The 18,624-nt window shown below is 46.6% G+C and overlaps 1 protein-coding gene across 5 annotated transcripts in view; it reads left to right on the forward strand.

Annotated features, from left to right (window-relative positions):
• GLIS1 (GLIS family zinc finger 1) overlaps positions 1-18,624 on the forward strand; it is a 223,730-nt gene that overhangs the window by 122,908 nt on the left and 82,198 nt on the right. For all 5 annotated transcript variants that reach the window (XM_049110431.1, XM_049110433.1, XM_049110434.1 and 2 more), the window contains exon 3: positions 15,255-15,432. In XM_049110431.1, coding sequence (XP_048966388.1) covers positions 15,255-15,432 — 178 coding nt within the window. The remainder of the gene's footprint in view (positions 1-15,254; positions 15,433-18,624) is intronic.

Genomic DNA, 18,624 nt, shown 5'->3' on the forward strand with positions numbered 1-18,624 from the left:
CGAGGTGACGTGATTTTTTGAAAGGGTGAACAACTAACTATTGGTCAAGTTCCCAACAAAACACAGTACAATCCTTCCTCAATTTACAGGGTAGTTCCATTCCTGGAATTCAGTGTATATTAAAACCATGAAAAAAGTTGTTTATACATAAAATGGGGCTATGTTCTAGGCATAGATAACCAGATTGCTCATTTACAAGCATTTTGAATATCTGGAAAGATGACCAAAAGTTAATGGAGGGCTGACCCTCCCTATGGGCCATCTCTGGCTCCTCCCCACTAAATGACAGTGGTTCCCAGTCATTGTGACCACTAGAAATTCCCCCAGTGATATTCAGTGTGCGCCCCCCCCCCCCCCCCCCGCAGGGTGGAACCTCCACCCTGGAGAGTCCCTATTACAGTCATGCCTCCTGTGCCTGGTGGGTGAGAGTGCAGACTGGGACACTGGCTGTAATTGCTCGGGGAGGGCAGAGGAGGAGAGCAGAAACCCTGGGGACAAGGCCAGTCAGGGAGAGCTTCTTGGAGGAGATGCCCTGGGAACTGTGTGATTTCAGATCTGGGGTCCCAGGGTGGGGGATTTTTCAGAAGTCAAAGCAACTTCTGTGACTTCTTAAGTAGGCTTCACCAGCTTTTCTGGCCATACTGTGAAACAAACCATCGTTTCCCCAGAGTCTAAAACTGAGCTTCCCTGAGGGATGAGGAGAGGTCCCCTCTGTCTGTTCCATGCTGTATCCCAAGATGCACCATTTCTGGGAGGTGGAGGTGCCTTCCTGCGGAAAGGTGGTATTTTCTTGACCAGAACAACTGAGACCCGAGGTGTCCTGAGATGAAGGAAGGGGATTTTAAGGTGTTGGTGTCTCTCATCCTACCCCAACCCCCAACCCGGCTGCCTGGAGCTAACCATTTCTTCCCATTGTTATATCTTCCCTCTTGTTTCATATACTTTTGAGCAGTTAGGGGGGAAAAACAATTGGAGTATAGGAATTAATTAGCTTGAAAAGGGAAGGAGTTTTTTAAAAAAAGCCAAACATGAAATAATAAATGTATGCCTGACATAAACATTTATGGTCCTGTATTTACTGAAAAAAAGACAGATGGAATATGTTTGTCTTTGAGAAGTTTTTATAGATTCAACAGCCATTTCCTCTGGATTTCTTGTCATCCCATTACTCTCGGGCTGTTTGGGGCTTGGATAGAAACAAATAGGTTTTGGTGATCATCACTGTTGCTCCCCGATGATTTGGGGCAGGCAGGGGCTTGTGTGGGCTCAGAGCACTCTAGGTAGTGGCAGGACTTTTGATCAGAGACGCATGGGATTTTACAACCTGAGAACCAGAGACTCTCCTTATGGCTCCTCTGTTATGTCACTGAGAATCTTAGAACCCCAGCTACTGAATTGCTTATTAGCTTTGGAAAAATGGATCATCGCAGGAGGAGAGAATCGGGGAATCTTAGAATCCCAGATGCTTGGGAATGCCTCATTTTAATTTTTGGAATATTGATGGCTCAGCATGAGGAAATGTAGAAACTGAGAATTTTAAGAGAGATCAGAGTTTGTTAGACTTTCCCCCACCCCAGACACTTACATGTGCTAAGTAAATGCCCACAGTGCTTTCCCTCACTTCTGTGCTGCAACCTCCCCACTCAGCCTGGAATCTTCTGTCACTCCTGGGGGCAGGGGTGGGGTGGGATACCAACAGTCATTTGCAGGGGGTGTGGGTGCAGCTCTTCAGCCTTGCCCAAGAAGGAGGTGGGAGGAAGAGGAGGAGGAGCAGGGCAGGCCCGAAGGCTGTGAGACAGCACAGGGAAGGCAGAGGCCCCTGCAAGACTCCCCACAACCAGGGGAAGCCCTGAGTCCTGAGGACGTGCTGGGTGGTGCAGCTCTCCTGTCAGCTGCCTTCCCTCCTGTGAACGTGCCTGTGCCCTGTAGGGCTGACTTCTTCTGGAAGCCATTAACAGGACAGGTACCCAGGGGTCCCCTGGACGCGCCTACACGCCCCTTGCTGTGGAAGTGCTGGTGGTGGGCTGGTTGGGAAGAGGACCTGTTCACAGACCAGTCCGCTGGAGGGTGGCCTGTGTTGCATTAGGGACAGCAGATTAGCCCACCTCTGTCTTTGCTCTAGACTCACAAGGATGAATTTGGGCACAGTTGGTTTTTTTATTATTATTAAAACAATAGGAAATATTTAGAAATGTGTAACACAGAGGTTTTTTTTAATTATTTAAAATTTTCCATAAGGTAAAATTTACATTATGTATGAGTATGAACGGTTCTGTAAATTTTGACAAGTGAATAGTCAGTACATCAGAAGTGCAGACGCCATTACTATCAGCAGTTGGGACAGTTTTCTCACCCTGCAAAAGAATGATAAGTTTAGAAAACATTCCTATAATGAAGTCATAGCTCTCCCTGCATCTACTCTGTTCATTCTAAGGTCTTTTTTTAAACACAAAACTCAGACATGGTCCCACAGCGTAGGTCAGGTCTGGTTGCTCCTGCCCTCCCCAATCTAGTGGCTTCCTGCTGCATTGGTATAAAACCTAGATCCTCACCAGGACCCCCCAAGACCCTCCCAGTCAGGTCCCACTTCCTCATCACCTGCCTCTTTCCCTCTCCTCTGTGGGCTCCAGCTATACCTGGACGTCCTGTGATCCTACCCTGGAGAACACTCCTACCTCAGGGCCTTTGTGCTTACTGCTCTCTCTGTGTGAGTGCCTTCCTCCTGGTTCCACCTGGCTCCTGCGACCCCTCAGACCTGTCCTGACCGTGCCCGTCTCTCTGCACTTTCTAGCTCCTTACCCTTATTGTAATTCACAACATTTATCTCTGCCTGATACTATAGTATATGTTTGCGTGTTTACTTTTGAAATTGTCTTCTCTCTTAACAGAATGTAAACATCGTGAGAGTAGAAACCTATCTTTCTTATTCATCCCTGCATTCCTGGTGACTGGTACTGGACCACTGCATTTCTGGTGCCTAGTGCCTCGTCCTGACACATAGTAGGCATTCAGTGTACATACCTTGAGGGGATGAATAAATAAATAACATTTGATATACATTTTACATTTGATATTAAATTTTCTATTTTTTTAATGATTCAGGTTATTTTAATGTATATGAAATTTTGAATCCTATTCTTTTCATTCTACATAATTCTTTTTTTAAAAAAGATATTATTTATTTATTCATGAGAGAGATGGAGAGAGGCAAAGACATAGGCAGAGGGAGAAGTAGGGTCCATATGGGGAGCCTGATGCGGGACTTGATCCCAGGACCCCAGGATCACAACCTCAGCCAAAGGCAGACATTCAACCACTGAGCCATCCAAGTGTCCCTCTCTATGATTAATATTAATATTTTCCCTTCTAACTAAAACCTTTAGTAAATCCAGTAAAACCCCTGATATAAGGTGCCTCATAATGAGGCAAATTCATGGGCAGCCCCTGTTGCTCAGTGGTTTGGCGCTGCCCTTAGCCCAGGGCGTGATCCTGGAGACCCAGGATCGAGTCCCATGTCAGACTCCCTGCATGGAGCCTGCTTCTCTCTCTGCCTGTGTCTCTGCCCGCCCTGCTCTCATGAATGAATAAATAAAATCTTTTTTAAAAATGAGGCAAATTCATATAAAACATTGTTGGCCCTGGCCTCTGCCCTCTGTCCAGCCTCTTCACAAATAGAGCAGTGGGACTACTTGTTTTTCTGGGGCTTGCAGGGCATGCTGGCCTTAGGAACTATTTGCCCCATAACCATATGAGACGTTCTCAGTTCTTTTTGTGGTAACAGGCTGTTTCCAACATATCTAATAAATAAAGACTTATTTTCTCCACACATTAACGGGAAAAACCACCAAAAGTATAATTTTTACATTATGTTATAACACAATTCTTCACTTTTAAGTAATTAGAGTTTTGGGGCCACACTGTTGTATTAGGGTAGGGTTTTACTGTATCATGTTTAATGGATACAATTGCTGAGGAACCTTATTTACCATAGTTTACCTAATAATTCTTCTATTACTAGATATATAGCCTGTCTCCTACTCTTTTCTGTTACAATTGACCCTGAACTGGTAAATGAAGAGATTTGTTTTAACAAGAATACCCAGAGTGGTGAGAGTGCAGAGGAGTAGTTGCTTTTCTATACTCCTGATGGTGTAAATTGATATATTCCTTTTGGAGAGCAGTTTGAACTGCAGGTAGCAAAATTCTTAGAATTTTGCATGTCCTTTGACTCAGCAGTCCCATGTCTAGGAATTTATTTTAAGGCTATAAGTATGGATAGACATAAAGACAGATCTATAAGGGCATTCATTACATGATGGTTTCTACTTTTAAACTTTTCTAAACAATCTTAATCCCAAATCTGGAGGAGAGGTTAACTAAAGTATGTATAATCATATAATGGAATACTGTACAGTCATTGAAATTATTTATTGGAAAGGGCTTTTTACATATAGTTATTCCAGACCTTCCTTCTAGATAAAATATAAAAACTAACTGTTTGAAGACATCAAAGGACTACTAAGACTTCCAGGGCTTGAAAAACCAACATTGTAAAGAGACAAGAAGTGCACTGATGTGGATCTGACACTCTGTGCTACTTCTTCCTTTCAGGTATTTTCCAGTTTGCAAATGCTGTAGAACCAAGAGTCAGGGAGCTAAAGAGCTTTCTACAGCCTTACTTTGTTGAAGAGACAAGAACTTAAGTTTAGAGTTCCCAAGATAGGAAGCTCTAGAAGAGCCAAGATTCCATGGAGACAGGAAGTGGCGAAGTGCAAGTCTAACATTCAGTATGTTGCTTTGACTTTCAAAATATTTGTTGCTGCTTAAGTGGCACAGGCTAAGTGGCTGAGAGATCAACAGAGTATAGCAGTTGAGAGGTTGAGAAGTTAGGAAGAGCTTTCAATAGCCTCAAATTCTAGGAAGGCAAAACTGAAGTTTAGTGTCAAAAGAAGAGGAGGAGCCCTTGGATCCCAGGCTTTTAGTTGGCTCCTCTGGGGTGTAGCATCCTAGGAGAAAGGATAAACAAGAAACAGGGCAACTTTTACAAAGCCTTAAACCCAGCTTTGAAATAGCTAAAGTCTAAACTGGATAAAGATGATCTGGCCCTCTTTTAACTACCTATAAGAAGCAAAAGAAAATTCTCTCTTAGAATGGTAACATCATCTGGGGCCTGTACAAACTTCATGCACAACATTGGGAATTTATTCAAAAATTACGAGGGATACAAGAAGGCAGGACCAGGAGGGGAAAAAGTCATGATAAAAACAGACTCACAGGTGATCCACATTTTGGAGTTATCAGACACAAGATTTAAAATAACTGTGATGAATATATTCAAGAAAATAGATTACCAAGTGGAGAATTCCAACAGATATCTGAAAGCTATAAAAAATTAGTGAAATGGAAATTTCAAAACTAAATGATAAAATAAATTTAAGAACTCAAAAGGTAGATTTCATAATTAAATACAGCTTAGGAGAAGATTAGTGAATCAGAAAATAGGTTAGACAATATCTAGGCTGAAGCATGAGTTAAAGAAAGATGGACATTACAGAAAAGAGCGTAAGAGATTTATAGAACATGTTGAAAAGGCCTAACATACATTGTTTCCCGAGAAATACAAAGGGGAGATAATGGACAGAAGTCATGTCTGAAGTGATAATGGCCAGCAGTTTTCCAAAATTGACAGAAAAACATTAAGCCACATATTTAAGAAGCCCTATGAACCTCAAGCAGAATAAATACAAAGAAAATCACACCTAGGCATATCCTAGTCATAGTCAAACTGCTGAGAACTAAACATACAGAGACACCTTTAAATGGGAGTGATGGGGATCCCTGGGTGGCGCAGTGGTTTGGTGCCTGCCTTTGGCCCAGGGCGCGATCCTGGAGACCCGGGATCGAATCCCACGTCAGGCTCCCAGTGCATGGAGCCTGCTTCTCCCTCTGCCTGTGTCGCTGCCTCTCTCTCTCTCTCTCTGTGTGACTGTCATAAATAAATTAATAAATAAATAAATAAATAAATAAATAAATGGGAGTGATGGGGACGCCTGCGTGGCTCAGTGGCTGAGCATCTGCCTTTGGCTCAGGGCATGATCCTGGAGTCCTGGGATCGAGTCCCACATCTGGCTTCCTGCATGGAGCCTGCTTCTCCCTTTGCTTATGTCTCTGCCTCTCTCTCTCTCTCTGTGTCATTAATAAATAAAATCTTTTTAAAAAATAATAAAATGGGAGTTATGGGGGCAATGTAGTATCTTGAAAGACAGAGATGACTTTTCAGTAGCAATGCTGAAATCCAGAAGACAGTGTAATGAATCTAATGTACTGAAAGATGGTGACTGCCAACCTAGAATTCTATACCCAGTAAAAATATCCCTCAGAAGTCAAGGTGAAAAAAATAACATTTTCAGACAAGCAAAAGTTAAAGAATTCCTTGCTAGAGACTTACAATTTTTCTTTTATTTATTCATGAAAGACCCAGAGAGAGAGAGAGAGAGAGAGGCAGAGACACAGGCAGAGGGAGAAGCAGGCCCCATACAGGAAGCTTGATGCGGGACTCAATCCCGGAACTCCAGGACCATGCCCTGGGCCGACGGTACGTGCTAAACTGCTGAGTCACACAGGGTTCCCCACAACTTACAATTTTTTAAACATCTTCATGAAAAAGGAAAATGACTCCCATTTGGAAGCAGGAGGAAGAGAAAAAATTGGAATACATAGACACTATATGAAACATTGATAACATCTAACGAGGTTTAAAAATATATGTAGAATTAAAATAACAAGAATAACCCAGAGAGAGAGAAACAGAGGAGAACATGTGTGCATGTGTAAAAAGTCCTAAGGTTCTTACACTTTTCTGGAGGTAGTAATTATACTAATCTGTATTAGACTGCAATAAGTCAACAAAGGATGCTATAATTGCTGGAATAACCACTAATAATAAAAGATAATGTGTGTTTAGCCAGCTAATAGAGATAGAAAAGGTATGATAAAAAATACTTGATTAATCTGAAAGAAAGGAGAGAAAAATAATATAGAATAGGAAGGACAAATAAAACATAAATAGTAAGACTGTATATTTAAAGCCAAATATAAGTTACATTAAATGTAAATGATAGGGGGCAGCCCAGGTGGCTCAGCGGTTTAGCGCTGCCTTCAGTCCAGGGTGTGATCCTGGAGACCCAGGATCAAGTCCCATGTCAGGCTCCCTGCATTGTAGCCTGCTTCTCCCTCTGCCTGTGTCTGTGCCCCCCACCCCCCGTCTGTCTCTCATGAATAAATAAATAAAATCTTTTTAAAAAATGCAAATGGTATAAATGGACTAAATACTCAAAAACAAAGATTGTCAGAGTAGATAAGAATTCTTCTCTTGAAGAATATTGTATTAATAAGGATGCTTTTGGTTGTAAGTAACAGGAAACTCATCTGGGGTAGGCTTAAAACACTATACAAACTTCACTCTTCATACAAAAGGTCCTTGGTGCCAACAATGCTCTGACTTAGCATCTCTTGGCTTATTGCCACTGTCTTCCAGCCAGCTTCCCTTGGGATGACAAGATGGTTTCCACTAGCTGTCAAGGCATCATGCCTCCTCATTTGTATGTAGAAGAGGAGAGACTGCTTTTTCCCCAGTCATCAAACAGAAGTTCTGGGACTCTCATTAAACTGACTTGTGTTATGCACCTGCCTCTGAGTCACTGTGGCACTGTGGCACTATGGCTGATAAGAGGTCATGCTGACTGGTTCAGGCTTCCACAACCCCCTCTGGAGTGGAAATGGTATTAACAACAGCAGTGAAAGCAAACACTCACATAATATCTCCCGGGTACCAGGTATACTGTTACAGGCACTTTACGTGGGGTATGTGAACCCATTTCCACTTCATAAACTGGCCCAAAGATGTTAAACCATTTGACTTAGACAAGGTCACAGCTAGTCAGTGGCAAAACCAGGATGCCACTGTAGTCAGGCCCCAGAATCTATACTCCTACCTGCCTCCTTCTCAAGCCCTGTAGATAGATACAGGAAATATGGGAACATATTCCCTGTTAGGGAACAAATACTGACTGTTATGGACTGGATGTTTGTGCTTCCAAATCCATATATGGAAGCCCTAACCCCCAGTATGACTGTAATTGGAGATGGGATCTCTAAGGAAGTCATTACAGCTCAATGAGGTCATAAGGGTAGGGCCCTGGTACAGCACAATTAGTATTCTTATAAGAAAAGGTTGTGTGCATTCCCTCTTTCCTATCTCTTCTCTCTCTCTCTCTCTCTCTCTCTGCCTCTCTCTCTCTCTGTCTGTCTCTCTCTCTTACTCTCTCTGCATGCACTGAGGGAAGGCCATATGGGAGACATAATGAGAAGACCACCATCTACAAGCCAGGGAGAGCGCTCTCACCAGAAACGCAATCAGTAGGAATCTTGATCTTAGACTTCGTGACTCCAAAGCAATGAAAAAATAAATGTGTGTTGTTGAAGGCAGCCAGGCTGTGATGTTTTGTTATGGCAGCCCGAGTGGGAAAGCAGTCAGTGCATTGACTCTAAATCCCTTCATGAGGTGGAACAATGTCAGGCCAGTGCTGCCTTCCAAGCCCAAGAGAGCTGGGGCTCGCATCTCAACTCCACCCTCTCCCAGCTGCATGACCTTGGACAAGTCCATTACTCTCGCTCTGGAAAATGGTGTTAGTGATTCTGGCTTGGAAAGAGCCTAGCAGTGTTCAGGTTTCACTAGCCTGAGTCCCTGTAAATCTAGCTTAGCTTTAAAGGGCGAGTTTATAGAGTTTTTGTGATGTGGGATAAGAGACGACGGGCGGCCATAAGCCTGCTGTGAGGCCTTGAGTGTTGGGCTCTGTAGCTCCAGAAGCCTGCTGAGGTTACAGGTCTCCTGGTGGCTGTGAATGCCCCAAGGCGGCTCCAGGCTGGGGGAGTGGGCCTTGGCTAGCCCATCCCACCCAGGCCATGGAGATGAGAAAGAACCTGGCTGCCTTCCTGCTTCTCCTCTTTCAGAAGCCCTCACCTCCTGCTGTTTGCCAGGCCTTTGGGGCTGGTGAGGAGGGAAGAGGGGACAGTGCAGCCTAGTGAGGCAAAAGGGGTCCTGCAGGGTGGTGACAATGCAGTCTCTTACTGGGCTGCGTGTTCTGAGAGAGCCAGTCTCCCTCTCTGGGCCTGAGATGTGGAGCCCCTTATCTCCCACTCTGTAGGACCCCTGACATTCGTCCTGTTCTGGCCCAGCACTGCCGCTGCTCAGAGGGAAAACCTGAGGCCCAGAGTGGGGGCAGAGCCTGCAGCACCCAGGCTCAGACTCAAGAATTAGCCTCAAGTTGGTCTTCTTTGGGTGTTAGCGCTCACTACCTGGGAACACACCCTAGAGAAGCTAGGACTATGCGTCCTCTGCCTGTCAAGAACACTCAATGGTTGAGCGTCTGCCTTTGGCTCGGGTGATCTCGGGGTCCTGGGATCAAATCCTGCATCAGGCTCCCCCTCAGGGAGCCTGATTCTCCCTCTGCCTATGTCTCTGTCTCTCTCTTTCTGTGTCTCTCATGAATAAATAAATAAAAATCTTTTTAAAAAAGAAAAAGCAAAACAGAGAGGGCTTTACTAAGATGCTGACTGTACCAGACCCTACACCTCTGCATACATGGACTCATTTAATCCTCACTGCATTTTGGGGAGCTGGGAGTCTTCCCCGTGTTTTACAAAAGAAGAAACCAAGACTCAGAAGAGTGAGGCAGCCCACTGAGGATCAAATATCCAGAAAGTTAATGGTAGAGCCAGGGCTTCGACGTGTGTGTGTCACAGGAGCAAGTCACTGTCTGCCATATGGTGGGCATGAAAGTTACTTGGAGACGGTCCTCCTAGCCACCCATCTTCCCAGTGTTTCCAGGCACCTACTGTGGGGTCTAGCTGTGTGCTAGGAATGAGGGGGAAGATCCCCAGGGGGACAAGCCTGTCCTTCATCTGGGTCCCCATTTTCTGTATGAGTAGTTAAGTTGGACAAAATCATGTCTCAGGGTGCATTGACATTTAGCAGCTCAAGGGCTCTGTAACCCCTGTCCTGTAGGATTTTATAGACCTGTAGGGGAGGCAAGGTTTTAACTGCACTTAAAAGCATCCATGTAGTTGTATAGAGCATTACAATCTTGATTTTGTGGTGATGTTGTGAAGATTTAGAAATAAAACATTTCAATTATTTAGCATGTGCCAGGTGTGCATAAGGGACACACTGAAGGGCAACTAGTTCCAGTGACTTCTGTGAGGTGAGGTGGGGAAGCTCAGGGATGGCAGGGAAGATTCTGGAAGGAGATTCACTTCTACCAAGCTCTGGGGGCCCAGAGGAGTTTGGGACGTGTCAGGCCTCTCACTGGACGGGCAAGGATGTGGGCAGCATAGCAGCAAAGTATCGTGGGGGTGCCAAGGTAATGCCCAGGTGGAGGGGTGAGCCCAGGCTGTGAGTGCCCCCCATGAAGGCTGAAGTCCAGCCCTTTGTTCAGTATTAACAGTGGTTATCACCTCATCAACTCCATCCTCAAAATTCTCCCCATTTTGCAGATTCAGGAAGGTATGATAATTTTAGATTTTGAATCTCTGTCTTTCTATTTGTAAAATCCGGTATCTGAATGCTGCACTAGCTCAGGGCTTGGCAAATTAAAACCCCAGAGTCACTGAGCTGTTCTTTTAGATAAGGTTTTATTGAAACACAGCCCCATTCATCTGTTTATATATTGTGTGTGGCTGCTTTTCACTTTTGAGTAGTTGTGGCAGAGACTCTGTAGCCTGCAAAACCTATAATAGTTAATGTCTTGCCCGTTATAGAAAAAAGTTTGCTAGATTAAAAATGTCTGCTAGACCGGATAGCTGAGTCAGAGGATTCAGTGTAGGTCTGAGCCCGACACTTGCTATATGAGCATGGGCAAATTGCTTGCCCCTTCTGAGACTGGCCAGCCAGCTCTTGGGGGCTGTAGTAAAGCTCATAGGTGATGGATGCATGCTGTTTTGTAGGCTGTAAAGTGTTGTACCTTATCACCAGCCTGGCACCTGGTGGGCACTAAAAATCTGCTTGTTGGTGAATGAGGAATCATCACTGTGCAGGCCTTGCTAGACCAGGCTGCTGGCTGCTCCTGGTACTGCAAGGAGGTGGCATCTGGGCCCGAGATGCTGAATGCATCATTGTTCTTCTCATGCAGACTTGGCAGGTTTGAGCATAAATTAAAATTCTTGTGGGGAGTCACCTTATATGTGGTACCACTTTATAGCCAAGTCATTACGGTAATTTGCAAAACTCTCTGGTGTGTAACTGGAGTCATTTGCTTCACATTTGCTGGCTGTGACCTCATTCAGGCTGCCCGGTCCTGCATTTGGTGACCCCTGAGCCTTGAGGACTTGTCCTTCTGGGTCTGGCCTCAGGGTTATCCAGACCTGATCTTCTGGGGATAGAATGCAGGGCCTGACCTCCCACAAGAATGAATAGGGGAAGAAATCATTACGGTTACCATCCTCATGCCTTTCTGAGTGTTTGCTGTGAGCTGGGCACCTTGCCAAAGGCATCGTGTCCATAATCTCATGGGATTGTCCTCACAGCCTGTGAGTAGCTATTAGCACCATTTTACAGATGAGAAAACAATTCAAGAGAAAAGTAAACCAAACTCTTAGCCTAGTCCCAGGGGTGCCAGCCAGGCTCTGCTGGGGATTTGCTGTGTGACCAAGCAGGTCCTTTCTTTCTCTGAGCCTCAGTTTCTTCATCTATTAATGAAATGGATGGGCAGTCAGTCCCAGCCCTGACATTCCAGAATTTCTAACTTGTAAAAATTGACATAGGACTCCTCCATCCTCCAGTTCTCCAAAGAAGCTTCATTTACATCAAATCCAGGTCCGGGATCTGCTCTTGGCTCCAGTGGCACAGGGGGGGAGACATGGCTGTTGGGTGCAGCCCCTTCCCGGGCCCCCCCACCCAGCCTGCCTCAGGGCAGGGGGACCAGTGTGCCTCTCTCATTCCCCTGCCTCTGTAGAGAAAGACTCCATCCTTACTCCCCAGAGATGGAGAGTGAGCAAGGGTGAGTCCTTTGATGCTTTGGGGGACAGAGAACCAAGATGCCTGTGGCCAGGAGGGCCTTGGGAGGTCTCCTACGTGACCTGGGCCTGTGGTGGGCAGTGGTGGCAGCATCTTTGGGGCACATGTTATAACCTCTGGTTTAATTTCCAACCTTTGAGAAAGCAGATGACTCAGGGAAGGGGCTGGCGTGGGCTTTGGGAGCAATTGTCACACAACCTGGGACAGTGGCTTGCCAGCTCTGGTGCTCACATCCCTCTGAAGTTAGGGAGGCTGATGGATTTATCCAGGGTGCTATGAAAGTCACACATGAATGGTCTTTGAGCCCCAAGCATTGTCAAACTATGACCTGAGGGGCTCTGTCTTTCCTCCCTCCAAGAACTGGCTTGTTGATTTATTGTAGGAAGACCTCTTATACTACATCCAGTGGAGAAAAAGCCAATGCACCTCAATGATTTGAAAAGTGATAACTTTTTTTTCTATCACAGAGGTGATGGGTTTTCATCTCAGGTCTGCCCCTTACTCCCTGTGTGACCTTGGGTAAAGCACTAGACCTCTTTGAGCCTTCATGTGCTTGTCTGTAGATGGATTGGTCCTACCAATCTGGCAGAGCTGTCATAAAGACTGGGGTTGGGGGGTCATTGTAATGGTTGGTTGTACTTTGACTTCTCTAAAGGCTCCCCAACATGATCTTCATTGGAGTCAAAGGTGGGAGTGCTTGTTTGGGGGTCACCAGTTGTTCATCAGTTGCCTGAGAGGCAACAGGACAGGCTTTGAAGCCTGAGAGATCTGGGTTTGAATTGTGGCCTCACCTCTTGTAGCCCCTGAGCCTAGTCAGAGGCACCTATCTCCAAACCTGTTTGTCTCACCTGAAAAATGGCTGGAATGAGCCAACCACACAAGGATGGACGGTTAGAAGGATCAATGTGCCTGGTGCCTCAGAAGGGCTTGATAAATGCTGGGCTCCCCAGTACCTTCCTAGGGGCCCACCTTTCCTCACTCTACACATCCTCCTAAGTGAAGGAGGGTTGAGTAACCCAGAGGCCTCCACTGGGTCTGGTGGGTTTTTGAAGGATGCTCAGAGCCACCTCTCTGACCCCAAAGATTCTGGGAGAAAGACCCTGGCAAAACAGCCCCGTGTGATGATTAAGCTCTCTTTGCTCCAAATGCTATTAATGGTCATAAAATTATCCACAGTTTTCTGAGGCCCAGGCCCAGGGTTTGCCTCAATGGGACAATAAAATTGCATGCAGAAACGATTTGGAACAGGGAAAGAGCGCCAAGCAGAGATGGAGCTAAACGAGCGGCAGCCTGCTCTCATTAACTCAGGCCGTTCACATTTGTTACCAGGGATTTCTTTTTAATTAAAAAACAACCAAGTTATTAAAAAATAAGCTTGTGAGGGGCTGGCCCAGCAGCAGCCAGAGCCAGCAGGAGTGAGTATTCCTTGCAGCAGGAATGAGCCTGGCTTGGCCTGGGAAGGTGAAGGGTGCCCGGGCATACAGACTCATCTGAGCCCTTCCCCTGCCCTGAGACCCTAGCAGTGTTGCATTCCCATCTGCAGACCCTAATGTGCTCAACAGGTGGATGCCTGGTGCCTGTCAGAGCTGTGGGCATGTGGCAAGTAAGCACTGAGCGTCCAGCCTCTTGGGCGGAAGGGGCTGCCTTCGGGTTGGGTGAGGTGGATCCTTGAGGATGGGGTTGGGTTTTTGTCTCAGAGGCCACTTATTATAGCGCGGTTCAGAATTGGGGCTTGCGTGTGATAGGCCTGAGCCGAGAGCAGCCAGCCCAGATTCTTAAAGCCATGTGATCTCAGGCAGGTACTGTAAGCTCCTCGAGCCTCTCTCCCCACTCTCCAGCGAGGGCGAGTTCCCTCAGAGGGGCAGTGCAGAGGCTCCAAGGAGACGGTGGTGTGAACATCTTGCTCAGCAAACGTGCTCCTGCTGTAGTTGCCCTCATCCTCAGTCCCAGGGAGGAGTCCGAACCTGGTGTCAGCTGTTGATTGGCTCAAACTAATGGCTTGTCTTGCTCAGAGCAGACAGTCCCTGGACAATACTTGGGCCTGTTAATAATGCCTTATGACATCTGTAGGTTACTTTGTGCTTTCCAAAGTGCTCTTTGACAATAAGAACTTTCTCCATTCCTGGAGCATACCTGCCAGGTGCCCGCAGCACCATGCCGGGGGCTCTGCACCTCAGCTCTCAAAACCTCACGGCATCTCTGGAGACCTGGTGCGGCTGTCTCCAATTTACACCTGGGAGCTGAGGGTCAGCCTCAGGGAGAGATCTTTCTAAGGCACAGACTTGCTTGGGGGTGATTGGGGTTCACACCTAAGTCCATCAAGGCCCCGAAGTCCATGTTTTTTCATCCTTAAAGTTATCACTGGCAGGTGACAGGACAAAAAGCCTGAAAAGATAGTTTCCAGATTAACTCACTTCACACTGTAGAAGAGACAGCTGAGACTCAGAGAGTTCCAGGAAGTAGCTTATAACAACTATACCTAACAGCTTTGTTACACTTTATACAGATTTTCTCAGGGTTTAATTCACCTTCTCCCTCAATTAGTCTTCATAAAAACTCAGCAGCTAGCAAGGCAGGGCATGCGACAGGCTGTCAGAGAACCGTGGAGAATACAGAGGTGTGAATAACGGTGTGCCGCATTTCTGTGGTGTAATGCAGTTTGGGAAATAATGTAGATTGAGCTCTGGTAATAACGAGCAGATACTGTGCAGTGAGCACCTGCTCCGTGACATGTAACGTCTGGACGCTCACCGGCCTGCCCAGCAGTAGCAGCAGCCCCAGCCCAAGTCGTGCACCTTGTCCCGGGAATGCTTGGTGGCCAACGTGAGGGTCAGAGATTGTCAGCTTCCAGAGGCAGGAGCATGTCAGCCTGTTTCAGCGATGTGTCTTGCCCCTAGCAGAGTGGTGGTGCATCGTCAGGGGTCCGTGCTTGTGAAGCAGTCATTCCACCAAAGGAGCCCAGTGTCTACATCTGAATATTGAAGCTTTTGTTCGTGATTCCACTGGTGATCATGGAAATTAAATGACAGATCCTGGGTGCCTTGAGTGCAGCAGGGGTTTAGCGAGTGTGGGCTCAGGGTGGCCGTGGCCCACACTGTGCCCTAATGACTGCCCTCTCCCTGCACCCCGCTGTGGCTGTCCCCACTCATGCTCTTTCCTCTCCCTGTCTTTCTTTGCACAGTGAATGGGAGCTACGGCCACTGCACCCCAGGCTCAGAGAAGAGCCTGCTGGACCTGGACCTTGCAGAGGGCCCTGGCCCCACCTGCTGCCAGGGCCTTTTTCTCCCTGCGGGCACGCCACCACCCCGGGGCCAGCCCCCCGCCTGCGAGAGGCTCCTGCACTTCCCCCACCCGAGCAGGTAGGTGCTCCATCCTCACCCACAGCTGCCTTCTGTTGATGCTTCCTGAAGGTCGACAGCTGAGGGCCTCAGGACCTTACCTGGTCTGCCCAGTTGTGGGATACACAGGACAACTGAGGCACGGGAGGGCCAGGGACCAGCCAGAGGCCAGTAGCACAATGGTGGCTGCCTGGTCTAGGCCTTGAAGTGCCCCTCTCTTCCCCTGCCATGTGGCAGTGCCTCACAAGACACAGACGGTTTTTTTTTTTTTCTTTTTTTTTTTCAGAGACGGTTTGATTGAGGTGTGTTTCCCCATTGCAGAAGCTGGGTGGCTTTTCACAGAGAGTCAGTAATTTCAGAAATGGAAGGTTCAGGGGTGGGATAGGAAAGGAAAACCCGGCTCAGGGTTCATACACACTCTAGTGTCAGACCCTGGACTGACTACTCATGGAGTGGGAAGATGTTCCTCCACCTGGAGCCATCTCCTGCCCTCGGAAGCCTGCCTCACAGAGCCCTGCCTGGTGACCTGCATTCAACGCCTGCGTGTTTCCAGCGATGTCCACGTGTGGACACATGTTCTGTGGGATTGCATCTTAGGCTGGAATCTGCCTCCTGTGGCTCTCCCAGGGTCCTGGCTGTGCCCTGTGCCCACAGCTCAGCCCCAGGCCTGCACCTTATTGCCTGGGCATGCTTGCTGAGGCCTGCTTCACAAATCAGACATCTAAAAACTGGCCCAGTTGCCTGTTCACAATTCATTTTTGTATCCGTCATTTATTAAGTGTCTGCTGTGTGCTGGACACTGTGAAGTGCTGGACATGCCTTAGCAAAGGAAGCAAAGATCTCTGCAACAGAGCTTACTTTCCGGTGAGAGCTTTGGGCAAGACATTACTACACAGCAGGAGGCTGATGCTTCCCACACAGAGCCACTTTCTCTGAGAATGTAGAATCCCTGTGGCCTTCGGTGACACTAGTGAGACTTTTTTTTTTTTTTAAGATTTTATTTATTTATTCATGAGAGACACACAGAGAGAGAGAGAGGCAGAGACACAGGCAGACGGAGAGCAGGCTCCATGCAGGGAGCCCGATGTGGGACTTGAGCCCGGGTCTCCAGGATCACGCCCTGGGCTGAAGGCAGGTGCTAAACCGCTGAGCCACCCAGGGATCCCCCCTCGCCCTGAGACTTCTGATTTACATGTTAGTTTGTGTGGCCTGCCTTAACTAAACACCACAGCCCAGCTTGCTAAAACAACAGACATGTATTTTCTTACCATTCTGGAGGCTGGACATCTGAGACCACGGTGCCCCCAAGTTTGGCCTCTCCTTGACTTACACATGGCCTCCTGGCTGGGGTGTCCTCACACGGCCTTTCCACTCTTTGCATGCTCTTCATCTTATGAGGACACCAGTCAAACTGGATTAGGGCCTCACCCTTACAACCACATTTAATCTCAGTTACCTCCCGAAAGGCCCTATTTCTAAAGACCATCACACTGGGAGCTAGGATTTCAACATAGAGATTTTGGAGGCACACAATTCATAACAAGGAGCAAGCGTCTTTTAGACTTAGAACTGTATGTTTTCAGTGACAGTTTAATGCATATATCTGTTTGATTATCCACTGAGGCTCCCCCAGCAGCATCTGGTTTTTCTTTTTTTTTTTTTAAAGATTTTTTAAAAATTTATTTATGATAGACACAGAGAGAGAGAGAGAGAGAGAGGCAGAGACACAGGCAGAGGGAGAAGCAGGCTCCATGCTGGGAGCCCGACACGGGACTCAATCCCGGGACTCCAGGATCGCGCCCTGGGCCAAAGGCAGGCACAAAAGCATCTGGTTTTTCTAGGGAAATTCTTTCTACCTCAGGGTAGAAGGGTATTAAAGGGAAAGCTAAAGCAAGTGGGTTTTTGCTTTATTAATTTTTTTAATTTTAATTTTAATTTTAATTTTAATTCAGTTTAGTTAACATATAGTGCAGTATTAGTTTCTGAGGTAGAACTTAGTGATTCCTCGGTTGCATGTAACACCCAGTGCTCATTACATTACGTACCCTCCTTAATGCCCATCACCCAGTTACCCCATCCCCCACTCCGCTCCATCGACCCTCAGTTTGTTTTCTAGAGTTCAGCATCTCTTACGGTTTGCCTCTCTCTCTACTTTTATCCTATTTTATTTTTCCTTCCCCTACATTCATCAGTTTTGTTTCTTAAATTCCACATAGGAGTGAAATTATATGTATTTAGCTTTCTCTCACTTAATTTCACTTAGCATAATACCCTCTAGTTCCACCTACAACATTGTAAATGGCAAGATAGCATTTTTGATGGCTGAGTAATATTCCAGTGTGTGTGTGTGTGTGTGTGTGTGTGTACACACACATACTACATTTTCTTTATCCATTCGTCTGTCAATGGACACCTAGGCTCTTTCGATAGTTTGGCTACTGTGGACATAGTTTCTATAAATATTGGGGTACAGGTGCCCCTTTGAATCACTATGTTTGTATCCTTTGGATAAATACCTAGTAGTGAAATTCTTGGGTTATAGGGCGGCACTATTTTTTTTCATATAGATTATATTTGTCATTTTGATCACTTAGAGCATAAGAGCCTATACCTAGAACCACACGCCAGCATTAACCTGAGCTGCTGCCATTTCTGCTACTGATTGGGCATCATCACACTCCCTCATTTTCCTAAAGCAGAAGAGGGCTCCAGCCCCTGTCCCATACCCAGTCAGATCTTGTCCCTTCTCCTTCCCACTGGATTGCTTTGGGATGAGGACCCCTTCTCTCCTTGCTGCCCCCTCCTCCTGATCTCTGGGCCCTTGATCCACTGCCTAGGTTCCTGGAGAAGATTGCTCCCACTTTGAGAATACCTGCTGCTTCTGCACATCTCTCATTTAATTGTCACCACTAATAAGTGACCATCCTGGAGTGCTTGCTATGTGCCACACACTTTTCATGTTATTAACTCACTCAATTCCCATCTGCCAGAGGGTGGGGAAACTGAGGCCAGAGAGGCCACAGAACTAGTCTGAAGTCATCCAGCAAGTGGTGAGAGTTTCAAGTAACTTTAGCAATACCCTGATTCTGTCATTTCTGTGCTAAAAATGATTGGAGGAGGAGAGTCTCCTCCACTCTGGTCCGTGGAATGTATTATTACATACAGTTTGAGGCTTAGCTTTCACTGGCTTTCTGGGTGACCTTGGGCATGATG

This window comes from Canis lupus, chromosome 5 (genome assembly GCF_003254725.2).
Source record: "Canis lupus dingo isolate Sandy chromosome 5, ASM325472v2, whole genome shotgun sequence".
Classification (NCBI taxonomy): domain Eukaryota; kingdom Metazoa; phylum Chordata; class Mammalia; order Carnivora; family Canidae; genus Canis; species Canis lupus.